Source organism: Alexandromys fortis, unplaced genomic scaffold (genome assembly GCF_014885135.2).
Source record: "Alexandromys fortis isolate MF-2015 unplaced genomic scaffold, M_Fortis_MF-2015_v1.1 scaffold_10, whole genome shotgun sequence".
Taxonomy (NCBI): domain Eukaryota; kingdom Metazoa; phylum Chordata; class Mammalia; order Rodentia; family Cricetidae; genus Alexandromys; species Alexandromys fortis.
In genome coordinates this window covers 3,279,776-3,299,229 of record NW_026067895.1, presented here as the reverse complement: position 1 = coordinate 3,299,229, position 19,454 = coordinate 3,279,776, and the positions used below count along the sequence as shown (strand labels likewise).

Here is a 19,454-nt window from a genome sequence, read left to right as displayed (position 1 = left end):
CAGCTTGTGAAAAGTACGGCAATTAGCAAAGAAAAGGTAGCCAAGAGCAGACTACATACAAACCCACACTCTACCAGCTCAACACATAGGTTCAACAACCTGAATGTGTAACTGCATATCTGTGGTTCTAAACTTATGGTGGCTCAGCTGGAAAGTCTTGGACTTGGAGCTGGCCAGGTGGCTCAGTAGGTAAAGGCACTTGTTATCAAGACTGACTACCTAAACGGAATCCCCAGAACCGCCATGGTAAAAGGAAAGAACTGCCTCCCAAAAAGTGTCCTTTGACCGCCATACATGCTCATATACATTCTTAGTTAATTAGTGAATTAAAGATATTTTTGTTTTTAAAAGAGTATTTGACTTTAAAAATCACATAAATATAGAAAGAAATAAATTTAAATTCACAAAAAACTGTACATTATCAAAAAGTCACTAAAACACCACATTTGGTTATATAAAAAGTCAGTCCCTTTTGTTGTAAAAGGAACATGGAAACTTGGTGTTGATGGTTTCTTGTTGTTACCAGATAGGGGAGGGGACACAAAGGGCAGGTTTTTTTTTTTTTATTTTTAACCTGCTTTCCCTACCAAATACTCTGTCAATAGAGAAAATCCACCGAGCAAATTTATTTCTTTCTATATTTTTAGGACCAATCTCATTTTTAATAAGGTTTAAAAAAGAAAAAAGTGTAGAGAAAAAAAAACCTCGTTTTTGCGATGTGATGTTCCACAGGTGCGGCTGTAGAAAAGTGCTTGTCATTGAATAAAACCACATTTGATAGAGAAAAAAAAATATCACATAAATAAAATGCATTCAGAATAATCTTAGTTTTACTACTTTTCCCAGGCTAGTCATGTGTGACTTTTCCTTTAGGTGAAAAATAGTCCATTCAACCTGAGATATGGTACATACAATAGACCAAAAAAATCCACCCATGTCTAGCTTGATGAACCACTGACTTATTAGGGTAACATGTGAGTGAGGGGTCCCCTACAGCCCACACTATCTAGGAAAATATTCTGCAATGATGTAGTTTATTTTCCATGGCCATGGATTTATGACTCAGTTCCATCTTGAGGACATGAACCTTTTAGTTAACTTTAGTTCATTTACATTTAAATAGCCAAGCATATCTAATGACTGCACATCAGACATTTTTAGAATCATCTAAATACACATTCCGAACAACTGATTATGGGATTAGGTGGCGAATTTCTTATTAACACATCAGACACCACTAAAAACATCTCAACCACTGAGGTAAGACCTTTGTACCCCAAGTAACGAAGTCTTCCCTAGACAGCTAGTAATCTCCTAAATATTCATACTTTGCAGTTCATCCCTTGATCCCGCTATAGGAAGGATGTTTATTTCCCAGTTTCCCTGCTGTGGGTACACAGTGAATGTGTGGAGTGTGAACTGGGAAATACTTAGTTCTGTAGATGCTAGGACTGTGCACTTCTCCCTTTGCATTGGCTATGGTTCCTGTCGGCCTTGCCGTTCTTCCAATGTGGCTCTTTCTTTTGAGAAGGACTAACGTAAAGAAGTTAAGTAACTATCTGAGATTATCTGCTCACGCACCGTATTTGTTCCTATTTCTCAAGGTAAATTGAAAGAATGGTCCTTGGTCCTCTATGGCACATCTGTGCAGCCCTACTCCCCAACCAATGAGTTTCCCAAGGTAGAGCGCTTCCGCTACAGCCGGGTGGAAGATCCCACAGATGACTATGGTGCTGAAGATTATGCGGGTGAGTTGGACATGGGAAAGCTCAGGCATGTTCCTGGCATGTGGGATGACATGCTGGAATAGATGTAGTGAAATATGCCTCAAAGGTGTGGTATGATATACATTCTATTCAGCATCTGTCCATAGCCTGAAATATTTTCCTCCTCAAATATTTGTGTGTGCATTAGTTTTTAAATGTTTATAGCTTTGTGTTGCTCATAAAACTGAACATGCTTTCTCTATAGTTTTCAAGATTGACTGTTGCATTGGTTTGCCCAGTTTCTATTCAAGGTGCTGGCCATTCCCTTCTCTGCCTTTAAGAACTCAGTAAGCTACGGCCTTCCACATTGTCTCCCGGCTCCTGAAAACAGCCTCAGCTGTCCCTTTTTAAAGTGACTTTTATTATGCAGTTTCACAGAAATCACTAATAGAGGGCATGACTTGTACTTCAGATAGAACATTTTCATCACTTATTTTCAGAAATTTTACCCTTTAATATCAGCAAACTATCCACATGTTTTGTCTTGGCAATCTCTTTATGTTCCTCCAGTTGGCTGTTTCCATCTGGATGGGTTTGGTTTGATGTGTACAGGGCGGATTGAAACTGACTTTATTTTCCAAACAAATGTACATCATTGGCTGAGCAATTGCCCCTTTTACCAACTCTGATGCTTTCTTTACAACAGTCTAGTGAGTTCTTATATGAAGGTCTCTGCTAATTCACTATTTTTAAGTCATCAACATAATAATTCATAAACCAATATCACTTGCTCTAGTATCTTTCTCAATTTTGTTTTATGGCTTTTTTTCCCTTTCTCTTCCCCCCCCCCATCATACTTTGTTTTCTGTTACTGTGTAGGATGAAAAGCAATGTGAGAATGAAAGGCTTTATTTTAGCTTGTTGTTTATAGTTTACTTAGAAGGGAAGTCGGGGCAGGAACCGAAGCAGAGGCCACCGAGAAAGAATCCTTTTCAGGCCTGCTTTCCTTGGCTTTCTCAGTTCGTTACCTTATATACCCCATGCCCACCTGCCCAGGGATGGCACATCCCACCCTGGCCTGGGCCCGCCCACATCAGTCAAGAAAATGCTGTATGACATACCCAGGGACCAATCGGACAGAAAGCAGTTCCTCACCTGAGGTCCCTCTTCCTGGATAACGCTGCAAGTATCAAGTTCACAAAATCAAACAGAACCACTAACTTCTCCTTCCCCTTCTCGCCTTTCTTCTCCTGTGCTGGGGGCCTGGTGTGCTGTGAGCACATACCCTATTTTAGTATTTGTCAAACATCTACTTCCAGTTTTTATAAAGATCGCTGTCCCCCTGGTCTTCAGATTAACTATTAAATGACGAAAGTCGCATTTGAGTTTCCCACTTTAACTTAATTGGAATTTATATGCAGTCTCATGGAAAGACTTGTTTTTGTATTAATCTTCCATATAAATTTTAACTTGCTTCATTTTACTGGAATCATTTAGCCTCCTATAATTTTCTTCTTATTGTTATACTCTGTTGTTTTTGGTCTCATTGCCGTTGTCGTGGGAAATAGCCCATACTATTCCACTATGTATACTAGTATTTAGGAAGTTTATTACTGCACTGTGTCTTTGTCTTTTAACTAAACATGTTGTCCACTTTTCTATTTGGTTTGTATGTTTTAAAGTCAATTTTCTAAACTTTTATTTTTACTTTTATTTCTGAATCCTGTCTTGTTGCATTGGCAACCAATTCTAGGGGCACCCTGCTCTTGCCAAATATGATACATAGCATCAATAGAAAAGTGTTTATGCATAGAAATGTGCTGAATTTTTAAACAAAGGTGTTTTGTTCTTATAGTTCAGGAATTTTCTCTTGATGCTGAGATAAATATTTTTAGTTAGTTATTTTATCAAAATATCTTAACTGTGCAGTGGGTTCTTTTATTGTAAATAGGTAGTATCCTAGAGTCAATAACATGCTTGGAAAATTAAGACTAAATGAGCTAACCAGAGCGAGATTGTGTCAGCTTTTGTCTCATCTTGTTTTTGCTTTGAGCTTGTCATGTTACTGTTTATATTATAACTAGAAACCATTTTATCTTCTGTGACAGGAGAAAGGGTATCCAACCTCATAAATGGAACACAATACTAAATAAGCTTTTATTCTTTCTTGCATCCCAAATTTAACAAATTCAGATTGTGATTTGATAATGTTAAAATTCAGAGCAGAATTACACATCCTTTCCCCTTTGCTGATTACATTTCTAAAGCAATGGTGTTGGCACTTGTAAGAGAACAAAGTCAATTTTCTGTCACCCTTCTGAAATTCACAATGTTGTACTGTATCTGGAGCAATTTAAGACTACAAAAGGAAGAGCATAGCACTTGAGCCTGCCATACGTAGACCCTTGGCATGCATCACAAATACATATTTGTGGGATTTTTAAACTTACAAAAATAGCATCTAGCAAAAGTTTAGGGCTAAATATGTCTATCTTTCTCTTTGTGTCTCTCTCTCTCTTTCTCGTGTGTGTGTGTGTCTGTGTGTGTGTGTGTGTGTGTGTGTGTGTGTGTGTGTGTAAACCCTTCACTAGAGGCCTGTCTTACTAGAGGCCCGGGTGACTGCTTCACTCACTCTCAGAGACTGTGCTACTACCTAGAGCTGCCTTACCTCACACCACACAGCCACCCCTCCCCTGGTGCACAGAGCTAGATGACTGAACTGTCCCAAGTTGTACTAGCTGTGAAATTTAATTTGGAAATCAATTTAAGACTCTTGGGGAAAGAGAAATAAACAGTGTTGTCACATGACTCTTGGAATTTGTCAGTAATTCCTTCAAGCCGTTGGCGTTTGAAAATCACTTATTCCATTCAGACCACGAGGACATTTCAAATACATGATTCGCTTCCTTTAAACAGATCTGTACCAGACCTCTGCATGTTTCTTGAACCCAGCTTTCCGAGTCATGTGATGCTGGGCAAGCCATTACAACTCAGACAGTCAGGTTCTCATCAGCGACTAGCACCTCTCTTTCAAGTTCTTCTTCCTAAGTTCTAGCATTTTATACTTGTGCACTGAGTAATCACAGAGCCTAGTTCTCTAAGGGCTAAAAGATACCTTGGGAGGTTTAGCAGTAAATCCCTTTGATTAAAGCAGGAAGAAATCAAGCGCTTGTGATTCCCTTCACCTACATTTTGCGTATTTCAGGAAATTATGTATTGATCTTCAAAATTACAAGAATCTCTGGTAGGAAGGGGTTTGAAAATGATGAATCCAAATATCATAAAAATTGGAGACCAAGAAGAAAGAAGTAAACACTTACCTCAATTACCCATGTCACTAGAATGCTCAATGTCAATCACAGCACAGCCCACCCCTCCAGCATGGTTTTTGCTTACTATGAATTGTTCCTCATGTAATAGCAAAGAAGAAGTGTAACATGAGAACTTGGGAACCCTCGTCCTAGGTGTGGACTTTTTTAGTCTCTTTTGCAGTTTTGAATTTACATGTCATCTCTTTTGTTGAGCTGCCCTTTGACCTTTGATGGGACACAAACTTAAATCTTTCTGTGCTTTGTGATCCAAGACCAGGGGCTGATAAGTGTGTGCCATATACCACAATGATATTTCATGATGGCTGTAGTATTTCAGAGATACTCAATGGCTTTAGGGACCTTACACCAGCTACAAAATCTACTCTTGGTATTAAATAATGGTTTTATTTTGTCAACTATCTAATTTCTCATTTTTCAATAAATAGCAAATGTTTTTGCTATGCATAGTAACTATGCTACAGTGGAACAGTTCATTTGAATTCCAACTGCTTACTGTCTCTCCCAAAGCCCCAAGGCTACCATATGTATTATAAATACCAAACCACGCCTATAACTTTTATTCTTGTCTCTTCAGCAATTGAGGTTTAGCTTCAATCAAGAGCTCAGTCTTGAGATTATAGCTACATTGACCATTGTTCCTCCATCTTAAAGAAATTGTCACTACGTGGTGGCAAGGGGCTAAAATATCTTATTCTATTCCAACTTCAAGACTAAACTGATTTACTAGCATCATTTCCTTTTTCTAACTTCTAATCACTTTTTTGAAAGGTCCCTGTGATGCTGAATGCAGTGAGGTTGGCTGTGACGGGCCAGGACCAGACCACTGCAATGACTGTTTACACTACTACTACAAGCTGAAAAATAACACCAGGTAAGAGACAAGCCATGTTCTCACATGAACCCTAAAGCATGCCCCTTATTTCCCAGACATTCTTGTGGGGCCATCCACATAGAGTACGTATGAACATGCTGTATTTCCTGGTTCCTCTTCCAGGTTCTAAACACAGAAAGGATGTCCCTGCTGAGGCCCATGACAGTCCTGTCATTCTCATGGGTGAAAACCCTACTGATTCACACAGTGAAAAATCGGGGTATTTACTAGTGACTTTTCTTGTCACTGTGACAGATCGCCAGTCACAGTCACAGAAGCAGTTTAAGGGGGGAAAGGATTTTGCTCACAGCATAGAAAGCATGGGAGCTGGGTCAAAAGGAGCCTGTCACATCGTGCCCATTATAGAAAAAAAAATCCTGGTGCTCAGGTGTCTTTTTGCTTTCTTTCCCCCTCTTTTTAATAATCCAGGGATCTTGTCTATATTCAGAGTGTATCTTCTCTCGTAGGTTAATCCTCTCTGTAAATACAGACACATCCAGAGCTAATTCGAAGTCTCTTCAGGTTGACAGTGCAGGTTAATCATCACAGGTCTTCACCTGGTCAACTCAACACTACAGCATATCACTATTAATAATGACATTCCACCTCCAATCCTCAAGACTCATAAACCTCTTATAATGTAAAGTACATTGCATTCTTATATCTGTAAGAATCCCTGAATCTTAACAAACCTAAAGTATTCAAAAACCTAAAGTCTCTTTAGAATTTTTGCATATTTACTCTTAACTTCAATCCCTTATAAAACCAGGTTCCATACTTACAGTATATAATGGCATGGAATACATATTCTATTTCAAAATTGAAGAATTGGGGTGTGACAAAGAAATATCAGACCAAAGCAAAATCAAAACCCAGTAGAGCAAACATGGAATTCTGCAGCCCTATGTCTAGTGTCTGTGTCCCTTAGCACAAACTGAGCTTTAACAGTCTTGGCTATACCAACCTCTCCACTTCTGCCACCTGTAACAGTTTCTTTTCGCATAAAAAGGCTCCACACATTGCCTATAGCTTTTTTTCATGACCATCCCATGGTCGTGGCATCTCCAGCATCCTTGGGTCTCCCTTGCAGCTTAGACCTTACCTTCCTAGCTTCACAGTACTTCTCGGAGCCTCCTTGAAGAGAATTTGATCTTACCTTACTCTGACTGTCCTCGGTAGCTTTCTAGAACCTTTGATAGAAGTCTTGATGACGTTGTAATGCTTGCTCAGAAAGGCCAACATTGTGAGTGATGCCATCAAGTTCTGATGTGCATGTGAAATGTAGTTTGACCCCCATTTCCCACAGTTGTAGTGCCCTGTGTGCCTTGGCAGTTAAACATAATGTAAATGTGTTTCTAAGTCCGTTGTTCTCAGGGCATCATCTCAGTTCAGCCTCCTCTCACACGGATTTGCACTGCCCTTCCACCCCTGAGTAAAAAAGCAACAGTGTGCAGGGTCTCTCACTAATGGCTTTTTTCATGTTGCTCCAGTAAGGAGTTTAAGGTTTCTCTTTAAGGACCGAGCCCTCTCAAGCAATTACACCTCTGTCCTTAGTGATGGTTGGAAACTCCCTTCCTCTGCTTCTCTCACCAGGCACATTGTTCACATCTTTCAGCACTTGCTAGCATCCATCTGACTAAGATTAGCGAGCAGTAGCCACATCCCAGCATGCACGTGAGGCTGCCTTAACCAGTTCCTCCACCTAACAGTTAAAACTTTCTAATTGAGCCAATGTTCAATACCCAGGCAGAATGTTATGTAAATGACCCTCATGCAGGTTCCCATAGAGCCCTTATTTCCCTCTGAAACCTCAGAACCTGGCCTCCACTGCCTGCATTTCTCTCAGCATTCTGACTGGTAAATTGCTATAAGGGTGGCCCCATACGCTCTCCTTAGAGTATTTCAGGGCTTCGGTAACCTGAATTTCCAAATGCTTCCATATTCCCCTTACCATCCTATATACTATGAGGTCAGGTTTCTCACAGCAGAAAATCCCACTCATAATACTGATTTTCTGTATTAGTTGCTTTCCTCTGGCTGGGACAAAATACCTGTCAAAAGTAAGCCAGAGAACTGTTTGTTTGGTTTTTTTGTTTTGTTTTGATTTTTGTTTTTTTGGTTTTTTTTTTTTTTGAGAGATGGTTTCTCTGTAGCTTTGGAGCCTGTCCTGGCACTAGCTCTTGTAGACCAGGCTGGCCTCGAACTCACAAAGATCCACCTACCTCTGCCTCCCGAATGCTGGGATTAAAGTCATGTGCCACCACCGCCCGGCTGAGAACTGTTTGTTGTGACTCACACTCTGAAGGGCTATAGTTCATCCAGATACCGTGGGCACGATGGTGAGAGCACGAGGCAGTTAGCCACACTGAATCAGCACGCAGACTCAGATCAGTGTAGGTACTTTCTCCCTTTTCCTTTTTTATTCAGTCTGGGACCCAAGGCCATGGCCTAGTGATACCTACATTTAGGGTGGGCCTACAATTCAGTCCCTGGAAGCCATGCTCATAGACATATCTGCAGCTGTATCTCCTAGGTGACTCCAAATCGAGTCAGGTTAATACAGAATATATGCCATGTACCTGCAAGTGCTTTCTTACTTTTGGAGGCATGGTGAGTGAGATCGGCTGTGTACTTAGCATGCTGGTCTTTTCCTTTAGTTCTTTCCTTTATCAATTAGCAAGTAAATTACATGTATTTATGGAATACCACTTGATGTTGTATATTGTAGAATGACTAAGGCTATTTAATATCTATATTCTCAATATGCTTATAATTTTTTGTAATGAGAACATTCTAAATTGACCTTTTTAGCAGTTTTCAAGTATGCAACATTAACTATTAACTCTAGCCACCATGATTTAAAAATTATCTGTTGAACTTCCTGTCTGAAGGTCTGTGTCCTCTTTACTTTTTAGTCCCTTAGTATTTGGTACACTGGTTATGTTTGTCCTTCCTGGACATGCCTTGGCCAAACATATACTTTCTGTTTACATTCCCTAACATACAACCATCCATGCTAGTCTCTGTTCTCAGTTTACTCTTCAACTTTAGACTTTGACATAGAGCCTGTGCCTCTCAGCCCCTGGTTTCTGCCTAGCTATACAAATGTCTTCCTGTGGACCCAAGCTACAGACTAATGCCTGCCCACACAAACCCCATCTGAGCAACATCATGTCCTTTCCAGCCCAGCCCACATTCTCATTCACTTTCAGATAAAATTGTCTTCTAGGAACACCTAAGCAGACACAGCAAAGCTCAGATTTCTGTTTAAATCCAAGCTCGAAGTTAAATGTCTCAGGGAAAAAGGTTCTAAGCTATCTCAGTGCTGGCGCAGTCTGTTGAACTAATCAAAATGTCTGGTATGTAATTTGTGCTCAATAAATGCTTAAATAAATAAGTAAAGTCTTGCTTTCAGTTATAGACAGTTAAGAAAGTTGGTTTTATTTTTTTTTAAAAGTTTTTGGTGAACAAAATTGTGTGTGTGTGTGTGTCCGTTTAGATAAAAACACACCACATCTACATACATGTACACACAAGCCATATGACAGGTTTCACACAGAAGTGGACAGAACACCTTATTTTAGTGAACTTTTCCATAAAGGAACGGCCCATGTTTGTTTTCCCTCCAATTCAACACAACAAGCTAGTCCTTGAGATTCCAACTGCAATTATCATTTCTTATAGAGGTAGACCATGAGTAGACGCTAGCAGACAATGAAATACCTGCTTAGTGGATGCAGTGCAGTCTAACTGTGAAGCTCCTCTGACTTCCTGGCTGGGAGGAAGCTTTATCAGACAGATTTGGTCCCTTTGGTTTGGTGTGGGCATCCCACTTGAAAATTAACCTGCAGGCAGCAGGCAGCCAATAGCTTTTCCACAAGAATGCTGAGGTCTGAGCACTGATGAGGACCCATTTCTTCTGCCATCCCACAATGCAGAATCTGTGTCTCCAGCTGCCCTCCTGGCCACTACCATGCTGACAAGAAGAGGTGCCGGAAGTGTGCGCCCAACTGTGAGTCCTGCTTCGGCAGCCACGGTGATCAGTGCCTATCCTGTAAATATGGCTACTTTCTGAATGAAGACACCAGCAGCTGTGTTACGCAGTGCCCTGATGGGTCGTACCAGGATACCAGTGAGTTGCTTTCCAGTATTTGGGTTTTGAAAAAGACAAGGTTTTTATTTTAGTAGCTCCATGCATGGGATCTGGACTTTGCTTAGCACCAAAGAGAACCTAGCCAGTTCATCAAAGAGATACTTCAGAATTATTGTGTAGAGGTGTCTGTAGCCAAGGACCCTCTCAATCCCTCCCACCACAATGACTTACTACTAGACTCAGAATGCTGGAGATATAACTGCAGCTGGAATTTATTAAAGCAGAAGGATGCAGAATCAACTCAGCAAACGGAATTAGGGAAGTCTACAGGAATCTAGAACTATGCTTCTGAGAGTGCGCACTCAACAAACACGTACTTAATCTCCCCCCAACAAACACACACAGCCGTCTGTGATATAGCATGTATGAAATACAAAATACAAAATCCAGTAGAGATTCCAAGTCCCCAGTCATCACTAGGAGTTGAACAGGTAGACACTACCTGTTCTACCCAGAACACACCATCAACCATGCTGCTTGTGTGGTTTTCACAGTATTAGCTAGTCTCATCAGAGTGATGGAAACTCTCCCTAAATCCAAGTTCCCAGGAGCCAGCTGGGGGCCAGTCTGATAGGAAGGATGGCAGTCAGACCTGCTCACATCTGCACATTAACCAAACAGGGCTTGCGAGAAGATGCCAAAGCATGAAAGGTAGCATGGACATGTGTCAGAGACATTCTACTCATTAATGAATAAATTGACATTAAGAAACAAGTGAGAGGAGAATGGGCTGTGAGATGATCAAATACTGTAGTCCCCTAGGAAAGGGGGAAAGAACCCCTTTTATGGAGCTGCTGAGGTGGCTCAGTGGTTAAGATTGTGGGTCAGAGGGTCAGGTCCTCCACAGGACCTGAGTGGCGTTTATGATGGCTCACAACACCTGTAACTCCAGTGTCAGGGCATCCAGTACCCTCTTCTAACCCCTGAGGATACCTGCATTCACACGCATGTACTGACACACAGACAGACCCATAATTCTACAGAAAGACAGTAAAGGAAGCAAGAAAGGGAGGCATGGAAAAGAAAAAGGGAGAGTCTTTTTATTGAGTTAGAGATGAAACCAAGTTAAACATGGCAATACAAGCAGGTTTGGGGCGGAGGTATTTATTTCTCACAGCCAGAACATCATTGTTTTACTAAACAGCAATCCATACATTAACGTGTAACTTCTCAGAGGTTGGCCCTTATTAGCTGTAATTAATAAATAGGCAAGACCCTGTGGTCAGACTTTGCTTCAGTATGGCCCTCCCAGGGTTGTAGGTGTCTCTGGCTTTGTCTCTGAGCTCTAGATAATTTGTCACCCCCCACACGCAGTAAGTGTCATGCTGCTGCACGATCTGAGACAGTTCTCTCTAAATATTGGACAAAAGTCTTGCCTCTTCAGAACTGGAGTTCTCCAGCTGCAAGATGGGTCCGCCTGCAAAAGTGCATGCCATATAAGCCTGACACCCTGAGTTCAATGCCCAGAATTCAGAGTGGAAGAGATTGATTAGACTGCCAAAGATTGTCCTCTGACCTCTCCTGCACACACACACACACACACACACACACACGTTCATACACATACACATGGTAATCATAAAGAAATAAAGAAATAATTTTTTACAGAAGTGAAATTCTTTTTTCAAGAGTGGCCATTTCTCTATGTAAATCAGGCCCCCATTCCACCCTTGGGAGGAATAGGGATTCTGCTGAGGTTCTTATTTGCCTCCAAATTTGGAACAGGACTTCCACCTTGATAGGTGGAAGATAAGAAGAGTTTTAAGAGATCCACAGAAATGCGCGGTATTTCTTAGAGAGCCTTGCATGTGTTAAGTGTGTGTTCCGTCACCGAGCACCCAGCAGGCTGTTTCTTTCTAAAGAACCTGGGAGTACTCTTGAGAAGCTGTTTGGTTACTTCAGCCACCATATGGCATCGGTTTAAGTGGTCCCTGTGTCTCTCCTATTGCCTTAGTTACAGTTTCTCCCTCCAGTAAGCCCATTTACATACAACACAGTGATCAGGTATGACTGTGGCTACTCATAATTACTGAGAACACATTCACAATGATTTATAGTTGATCTTTTCCTTTTGGATAGCCCCATTAACTTGCCAACATAAGCTGAGAGGTAGGGTTCACTATAATCTTCTTCACTCAAGAGCTCGGAGTCCAGAGACACTGAACTTGCCCAGTGGAAGAGCTTTTGCAGAATGCAAATCCCGGGCCTGTGACTTCAAGTCCAAGGCCAGAACCTATGTTCTTAATGTCACAGTACGGGCTGCTAGAACACTGCCAAGGGTTTTGCATTTCTTACTGAAAGACACAGAATACCCAGTAGGTCCATATGGGAATCCATCTCCATGGAACCTCGATGAACATCAGCACTGAAAGAGCAGAGAGAGGAGAACACTGTGAACAACATTGGGTGGGAGGATGGACGGACAGATGGGTGGATGAACAGATGGACAAATAGACAGGTAGACAGATATTATTATTGCCTTTTGGCTTAACAAAGCATGTACTCAATTTTCAGCAAAAATTTAACAAAGCTAAAAGACTTTTATTAATATGCCAAGTCACTATTTTTCATAATAAAGCCATCATGTTTGCTGGGCTTTTGCAGTGTGGACCTGGGTTTGTTATTGAATATGAAAATTTATGGTGTATGCATTCAGACTAATACACTTCGACAGAACATAGGTGTTATTGGAACAAAATCTTTTTACATCCATTCCATGGCACTGTTTGAGGTGACACATGAAATCTTCAGTGTCCAATTCCTTTTCTGCCACGCTCACCAGATGGTCCTAAAAGCCTTGAGCAAGAAGGCCCGACACCCCATGTCCACAGCATTGCCTTCATCACATAGCAAAATTGCCCTCACTTCCTGAAGGAGATTTCCTGTTGTCGAGCCAGGAAACCCTGCTTTGAAAAGAGATCTGGAAGAAGTAAGAACTGTAACGTTTTCAGCTGAGAGTTCCCACAGTCGTCCGCATCTTGCCATACGAGTGCCTGGTGCTTCCTGGGGTAACAGTTCATGCCATCAGCTGCCTAAACTTCTCAATGCAGCCTCCAGATGAGCCCTTAGGCAGGAGAGGGCGCATGAGTCTACACAGGAACATCTCCATTCCCTATGGAATGCGGTTGACTGACATATGCCTGTGCTTCCTTGCTTTTCGACAGAGAAGAACGTTTGTGAGAAATGCAGTGAGAACTGTAAGACGTGCACCGGATTCCACAACTGCACCGAGTGCAAGGGCGGGTTAAGGTAAGAGGGTGAGATCCAGCGAGAGACACCGCCGTCAGGGACCTGTGCCGAGTGAGGCTGACAGAAACCGTGAGAGTCAGCACGTAAACCGTTCTCTTCCATCTGCCCTAGGCTTCACCCTGACTGAAGCGCTTCCCTGTTATTTGGATTATTTCAACAATTAGATGGGAAGAAATGGGATGCTATCTTGGCTAAGGAAGGATTATATACCAAGTAAATTCTCTGTAAAGAAGATTTGGTGGCTAGAGAGATGGCTCAGCAGTAAAGAGCACTTGCTATTCTTGCAACTGACCTGGGGATCGAGCCCCAGCCCCTACATGGTAGCTCCAGTTCCAGGAGCTCCAATGCCCTCTTTTGATCTCCACAGGCACAAGGCAGCCACATGGTTCACATACATGCATGGAGTTGAAACAAACACACAAAATAAATAAATCTACAAAAAAAATTAAAATTGTAAAAGAAAGATGGCTCGGATAAAAGTAAAATGACCACTTGAGAAGCATCCCTTATCCATTTTGACTTACATTGTGCTAGTCAAGAATGACTGGGCAGATAGTGCCAGTAAATACTCTTTAATCTGCCTGATTCAATTCTCAGTGGTGGAAAGTTATTCTCTTATCTTTATTCTTTCTCTCCACACACCCCGCCATTCGCTTATCTTAAGTACCTCAGGTTCAGTTCCATTAGACTATCTGCGGTGCGCACACAGATTTAACACCAGGAGGTGTTTTCCTCCAGTTGATGGCTTGCTCGTGGCCAAAGCGGATATTCGGTAGACCGTAAGAGAACAATCTGCAGCGCAAACGATCGTGAAGCCTCTGTCCTGAGGACAAGATCAGCCGCTTTTATGCAGAGTCCTGTGCAGGGCTCTGGCTTTGTGTGGAGGTGGCACTCGACAGTGGATTCCTTTCGGTAGTGGCAGAGTATTTCACTCCATCCATGTGTGATCCAAAGTGAAGGAGCATAGTGTAGGCAGTTACCAGGCTGGTACCCCGGGCACTCATCAGTGTGGGGACATAGCTTACACCTATCCATTGCCTGTGTCGTTCTTCTTTGTTTCCATAAACGCTCTTAGTAACTTAGAGCCTTGCTGCTCAGTACTTGATAATCTTGATAAATACAAGTCCACTCAACTTCCTGATTCTTCTTTTTAATTTTTATTTTATGCATATGTATTTTTCCGTATGTATATTAGTCCACCATGTATGTGTCTGGTGTCTATGGAGGCCAGAAAAGGGCACCAGATCCCCTGAGCCTGAGTTATAGACAGTGATGAGCTGCCAAGTGGATGCTGGGAATCAGACCTGGGTCCTCTGGAAGAACAGCCAGTGCTTGTACCAACTGAGCCATTTCTCCTGTCCCCCACTTAATTCTTCATAAAGGAACAGGGAAATGGTGCAGTAGAAATCCTCTTCGGCCATTTATTAACTGTGATTTCGGGCAAGTCACTTAACCGCTGCTGCCTTCCATTGTTCTCATTATAAAATGGTAAAAGTAGCCTCTACTTTGTAAAGTCTGATGGCGTTTATGAACTGCTTACATCTGGTACGTAATTAGTTCTTAATTTTTTTCTCAGAGAACAGTTTATGGAGTAAGTTAAAGCAGAACGCACAGCAGAAATGTGAGGGCCATGTATGGAACTGCAAATGTGCCCGTAGCTGTATTAAGCGGGGTGAAAAGCTATAAGGGAAATGATTTCAATAAAATACTTCACTTAGCCCAGTATATCCAAATATTATCGTTACAACATGTGGCCAACGTAAAAGGAAACTATTTGTGAGCTACTCTACATCCTTTATTGTCTTATTAAGTCTCTGAAGTCTGGTATATAAGTTCTTAACATATGTTTAAGACTTAATAATGTTTATGGGAAATCTCTGTATTAAGATGCTTTTAAATCTAATTGAGAGAGCAAATTTTATAAAGCCACCATATTCCAAATGTGCTGAGAAGTTTGCAATAACTGAATCTAGTATAGCTTTTTTTTCAAACATAGATATAAATTAATAAAAACTGAATGGAAATTTAAATTTCATTTCCCACCTCAAGAGCTCAGTAGCTGAGTGGTTGGCCTGGACCTGAACTAGCCAGTTTATTCCAGAAGGAATAGAGGCATCCCTGAACTGGCCTAGCCCGGACCTGAGCTAGCCCATTTATTCCAGAAGGAATGGAGGCAGCCGTGAACTGGGCCAGTGGGTCTCAGATGACCGTGTTTTGAGAGCAGCTGACCACTCAGGGTTCAGTGGCCCGCCTCTTTCTTCATCAGTTCCTACACAGTGCAGCCTCTGTCTCCTCCTGAATGCAAGCCAAGTTCAGAACGCTGTTCTTTCTTAGAGAGCCAAGGCATCTTTTCCAAAACTGTGGTACTTTATTTCGAGTGGTCCTTATTTCATTCCACAAAAGGATCCATTTGATGCAACTATGCTTTTCTGTAGAGCTGGAGGAAGACAGTGAGAACCTGGTTGACAACAGGCCAGCAAGCCCTGAGAATGTCATGCACTTTTGGTGAAGCTGCCCTTTGTCACATCGAGGCTCCTTCCTAGGTGCTTCTGGGCTGACCATGTGATCTCAGAAGACCTGAGAAGTAGCTAAGAACAAGTACAAGGAAATGCCTTTGCCTAAAATCCAAAAAGAAAATAATTAAAGTGCTAACAGGAGTGTTTATGATTCTTTTCTTCAGCTGCTTTATTTTTGGACTTCCCCAGTTTCTTGAATGAGTAGAGGGTGAAGTAAATTTTAGTTTTCAAAATTAATATAACCCATATACAAAGCAGCCAAGTAGGATATAAATTGGAGCAATACAGAATATTAAAAAGTAGAAACCATTTGACCGTGTTTCATAATTACACATTGTCCAATAGAATTAATTTGATCACAGAGATTACACCCACTCTCTTTCAATTTCCATTCCATGATTTTTTATATGAAATAATATACATTCTCTTTATATTTTTAAGTTTAGGATTCAAACTGTAAGCTTGGTGCCGTGACATGCACCTGTCGTCCCAAAGGCCAGAAGGTCATTCTCAGTTACATAGCTAATAAATTCAAGGCCAGGATAGGCTGCATGAGAACCTGTCTCAAAAAATTAATTAATTAGTTAGATAATTAATTAAAATTTAGGCTATGAGCCATGTCATAGCTGACAGAAATTTAAAGAAGAAAATGCTTACATTTTTATTTTATATTGTAGAAACTTAGATATGTCTCATAGTCATAGCTAGAGAAGTAGTAATTTCATTAATGTTGTAGAGATACCTCCAGGAAAAACTAAACACTAATACAACCAAAGAAAGTCAAGATGTCTGCACAGTTGTGTTTTGCTGATTGTTCATCAGAGTGACTGAAGTGAATGAGGCAACAGAAGATGGCAAAGCTGTAATAAGATGTTGCAGCCAGTCAGAGTTTTTGTTGTTCTTTATGGGTTCGAGTGTTCTGTCTGTACCACATGCACACCTACCCACAGAGGCAAGAAGAAGGTATCAGAAGAAGGTTGTACGCAGTCTTATGGGCGCTGGGAACCCAAACCGGTTGCTCTGCAAGAGCCGGTGCTCTAAACCACTGAGCCATCTTTCCAGTCCTTTGCCAATACTTTTTAAGACTCTGTTAGATCCTGAGTAGGGTTGAAATATGCCGGGTTAAGTGCCAAGAAAGGTCTAGAGCCATTTTCTTTGTCTGGCAGCTCTCTGGTCTCTGAGCAGAGATTGTACCTGTTACATATGGAGTCTTGTGTCTCACTGTCACTTTGTCATAGGTCAACAGTCTGTTTATGGGTTGTCTCTGTTTCTCGCAGTCTTCAGGGATCCCGCTGTTCGGTCACCTGTGAGGATGGACAGTTCTTCAATGGCCACGATTGCCAGCCCTGTCACCGTTTCTGTGCTGCCTGTGCCGGTACCGTCTCCTACTCCCCCCTTATTTTATTTTCCTCCTTGTGGCTTTGGTTTTATTTGGCCCTAGCCATCTTTCGTGTAACACTCAATATGTTCCAAGTGAGTGTAGAAGGCCACATGTCTCCTGATAATCGTGCACCAGTTCTCACAAAAAGCCAGTCGTCAGCACCTTGTCCTCACGGGGAAACTTAAGTATCACAGTGGCATCTTCTGCTTGGAAGAACAGGTGTTCTTGGCAAATAGACTCAGTTAAAAACACAAGAGTCCTTCCAAACCCCACTGAAGGAAAGTAAGAAAGGGGACTATAACGTCATGGCTTAAGATGGTGGTAGATGGGTGTGGTTTTCACAGACTTCTATGGAATTCCATACTTCAGCCTCTTCTGAGGGTTTTTTTTTCTTTCCTGTTTCTTGCATGTGTCTTGCACTGAAGGGGCCGGAGCAGACGGGTGCATTAACTGCACTGAGGGTTACGTCATGGAAGAGGGGCGATGTGTACAGAGCTGCAGTGTGAGTTACTATTTGGACCATAATTCAGATAGCGGATACAAATCTTGCAAGAGGTAAGTCCGTCTGCTCTGACCCTAGCCTTGATATCCCCGCAGGACTGCCTTCCCACGAGATGAGAAAACTGAGACTTTGTAATGATAAAGTACAGTTCGGTCAGTTTCCTTCAGACACTGGCCTGCAGAGTTGGTTCTGTTAACTGGTGTTTTGAATGCCTCAGGACCACCGTTAACGTGTGTGTGTGTGTGTGTGTGTGTGTGTGTGTGTGTGTGTGTGTGTGGTAGGTGCCTGGAGGCCAGAGGTCAGCGTCCAGTGTCTACCTCCACTGACCTTTTATTTTTTTGAGATAAGATCACTCACCAGTTTGACCAGATGGTCAAGCACAAGCCTCCAGGACCTATGTCCCTTCCCAGTGCTAGGATTCTAGAGGCACAACCCCACACCTGCATTTTGACATTAGTACTAAGGATCTGAACCTTACCAAATTAGACATATCCACAACCCCAGTTCCCCCTCACACATACCCTAGAGCTTTTAAAATAACACTTCTATGTCTGAGACATGCTTTGCCCCCTTGGGCACCAGTGTCTACCGGCCATGTTTCCTCTAATGTGATCAAACCTATAAGGAAAGGGCTTTTTGTTATCTTCAAAGGAAGAATTAGTTTTAAATCACTAAGAGCTTGATGGTAAATGTACCTTCCCCCATGCAGATGAATAAGAGATTTAATAAGTTGTGTGTTTTGCCCATAGATGTGACAACAGCTGTTTGACATGCAGTGGCCCGGGCTTCAAGAACTGTTCCAGCTGCCCCAGTGGATATCTTTTAGACTTGGGAATGTGTCAGATGGGAGCCATCTGCAAGGATGGTGAGTACAACTAGCTATGGGATTTGATCTGTGAACTCTCCACTTTACAGGCTAACGTATTTCTGTTTTAATAGAGAACCTAATAAGCATGTTTTTAACAGGCTGTTCTCAGTATCTTATTGCCATTCACTCACCTTGAATGTACACGCTTGCTGGGTCCTGTTGCTTTGTATTATTTTGTTATTGCTTGAAGATAGACTCTTACTGTATGGCTGAGGCTGACCTCAAACTCATGATCCTCTTGCGTCAGTCCCTAGGACTGTAAGCATGTGCCACCACACCCTGCTTTGTTTCTCTTTATTTTTCTTTTTTTAATTTTGGGAAGAAATAAATCACCTGCAATCCCAAGATAGTTCCAGTTAGCTGTTTTAATTAATAAACAATTTTTCAAGGCAGCTTTCCCTTCCTAGAAAAACTGAGCATATGTTAGAGATTGCCTTTGTACTCCAACCTACACGTGTGCATAGCCTAGCCTTCCCCACTCTCAAAACCCCACAGCACAGGGTTAGATCTGCCACATCGCTGTCATCTAAGTCCATGGCTTTCATTAGCATGCGTTTGGGCACCAAACATTCATTGTGTTTGAGCAAGCATACATGGCACGTGCCTGCCATTATCACATCACACAAGATAGTTTAACTACCCCAAAAATCCCTGTGTTCTTCCCCTCACCACCCTGCCCGCCCTGAAACCTTTTTTTATACTGTCTCCATAGAGTCTTTCTTTGCAAAATATCTTATTTTTATGATGTATGTAGCCTTCTCTGGTTCGTTGGATTTTTAATTGTTTCTTTCCAGTTTTTTGTGACATGGAACTTTTCAAGATTTTTTTTGGTACCTCATACATAAAGCCTTATACCCTCTCTTGATCAGTAAACAT

At 41.7% G+C, this 19,454-nt stretch overlaps 1 protein-coding gene across 4 annotated transcripts in view; it reads left to right on the top strand.

Annotated features, from left to right (window-relative positions):
- Nucleotides 1–19,454, top strand: part of Pcsk5 (proprotein convertase subtilisin/kexin type 5) — a 411,377-nt gene that overhangs the window by 259,001 nt on the left and 132,922 nt on the right. For all 4 annotated transcript variants that reach the window (XR_007594733.1, XR_007594738.1, XM_050158819.1 and 1 more), the window contains exons 14-20: nucleotides 1,605–1,748; nucleotides 5,807–5,909; nucleotides 9,848–10,041; nucleotides 13,227–13,311; nucleotides 17,105–17,202; nucleotides 17,634–17,763; nucleotides 18,460–18,575. Coding sequence is in view for 2 of the 4 variants with exons in the window: in XM_050158819.1 (XP_050014776.1) it covers nucleotides 1,605–1,748; nucleotides 5,807–5,909; nucleotides 9,848–10,041; nucleotides 13,227–13,311; nucleotides 17,105–17,202; nucleotides 17,634–17,763; nucleotides 18,460–18,575 (870 nt within the window). In the remaining 2 variants the exon portion in view is untranslated. The remainder of the gene's footprint in view (nucleotides 1–1,604; nucleotides 1,749–5,806; nucleotides 5,910–9,847; nucleotides 10,042–13,226; nucleotides 13,312–17,104; nucleotides 17,203–17,633; nucleotides 17,764–18,459; nucleotides 18,576–19,454) is intronic.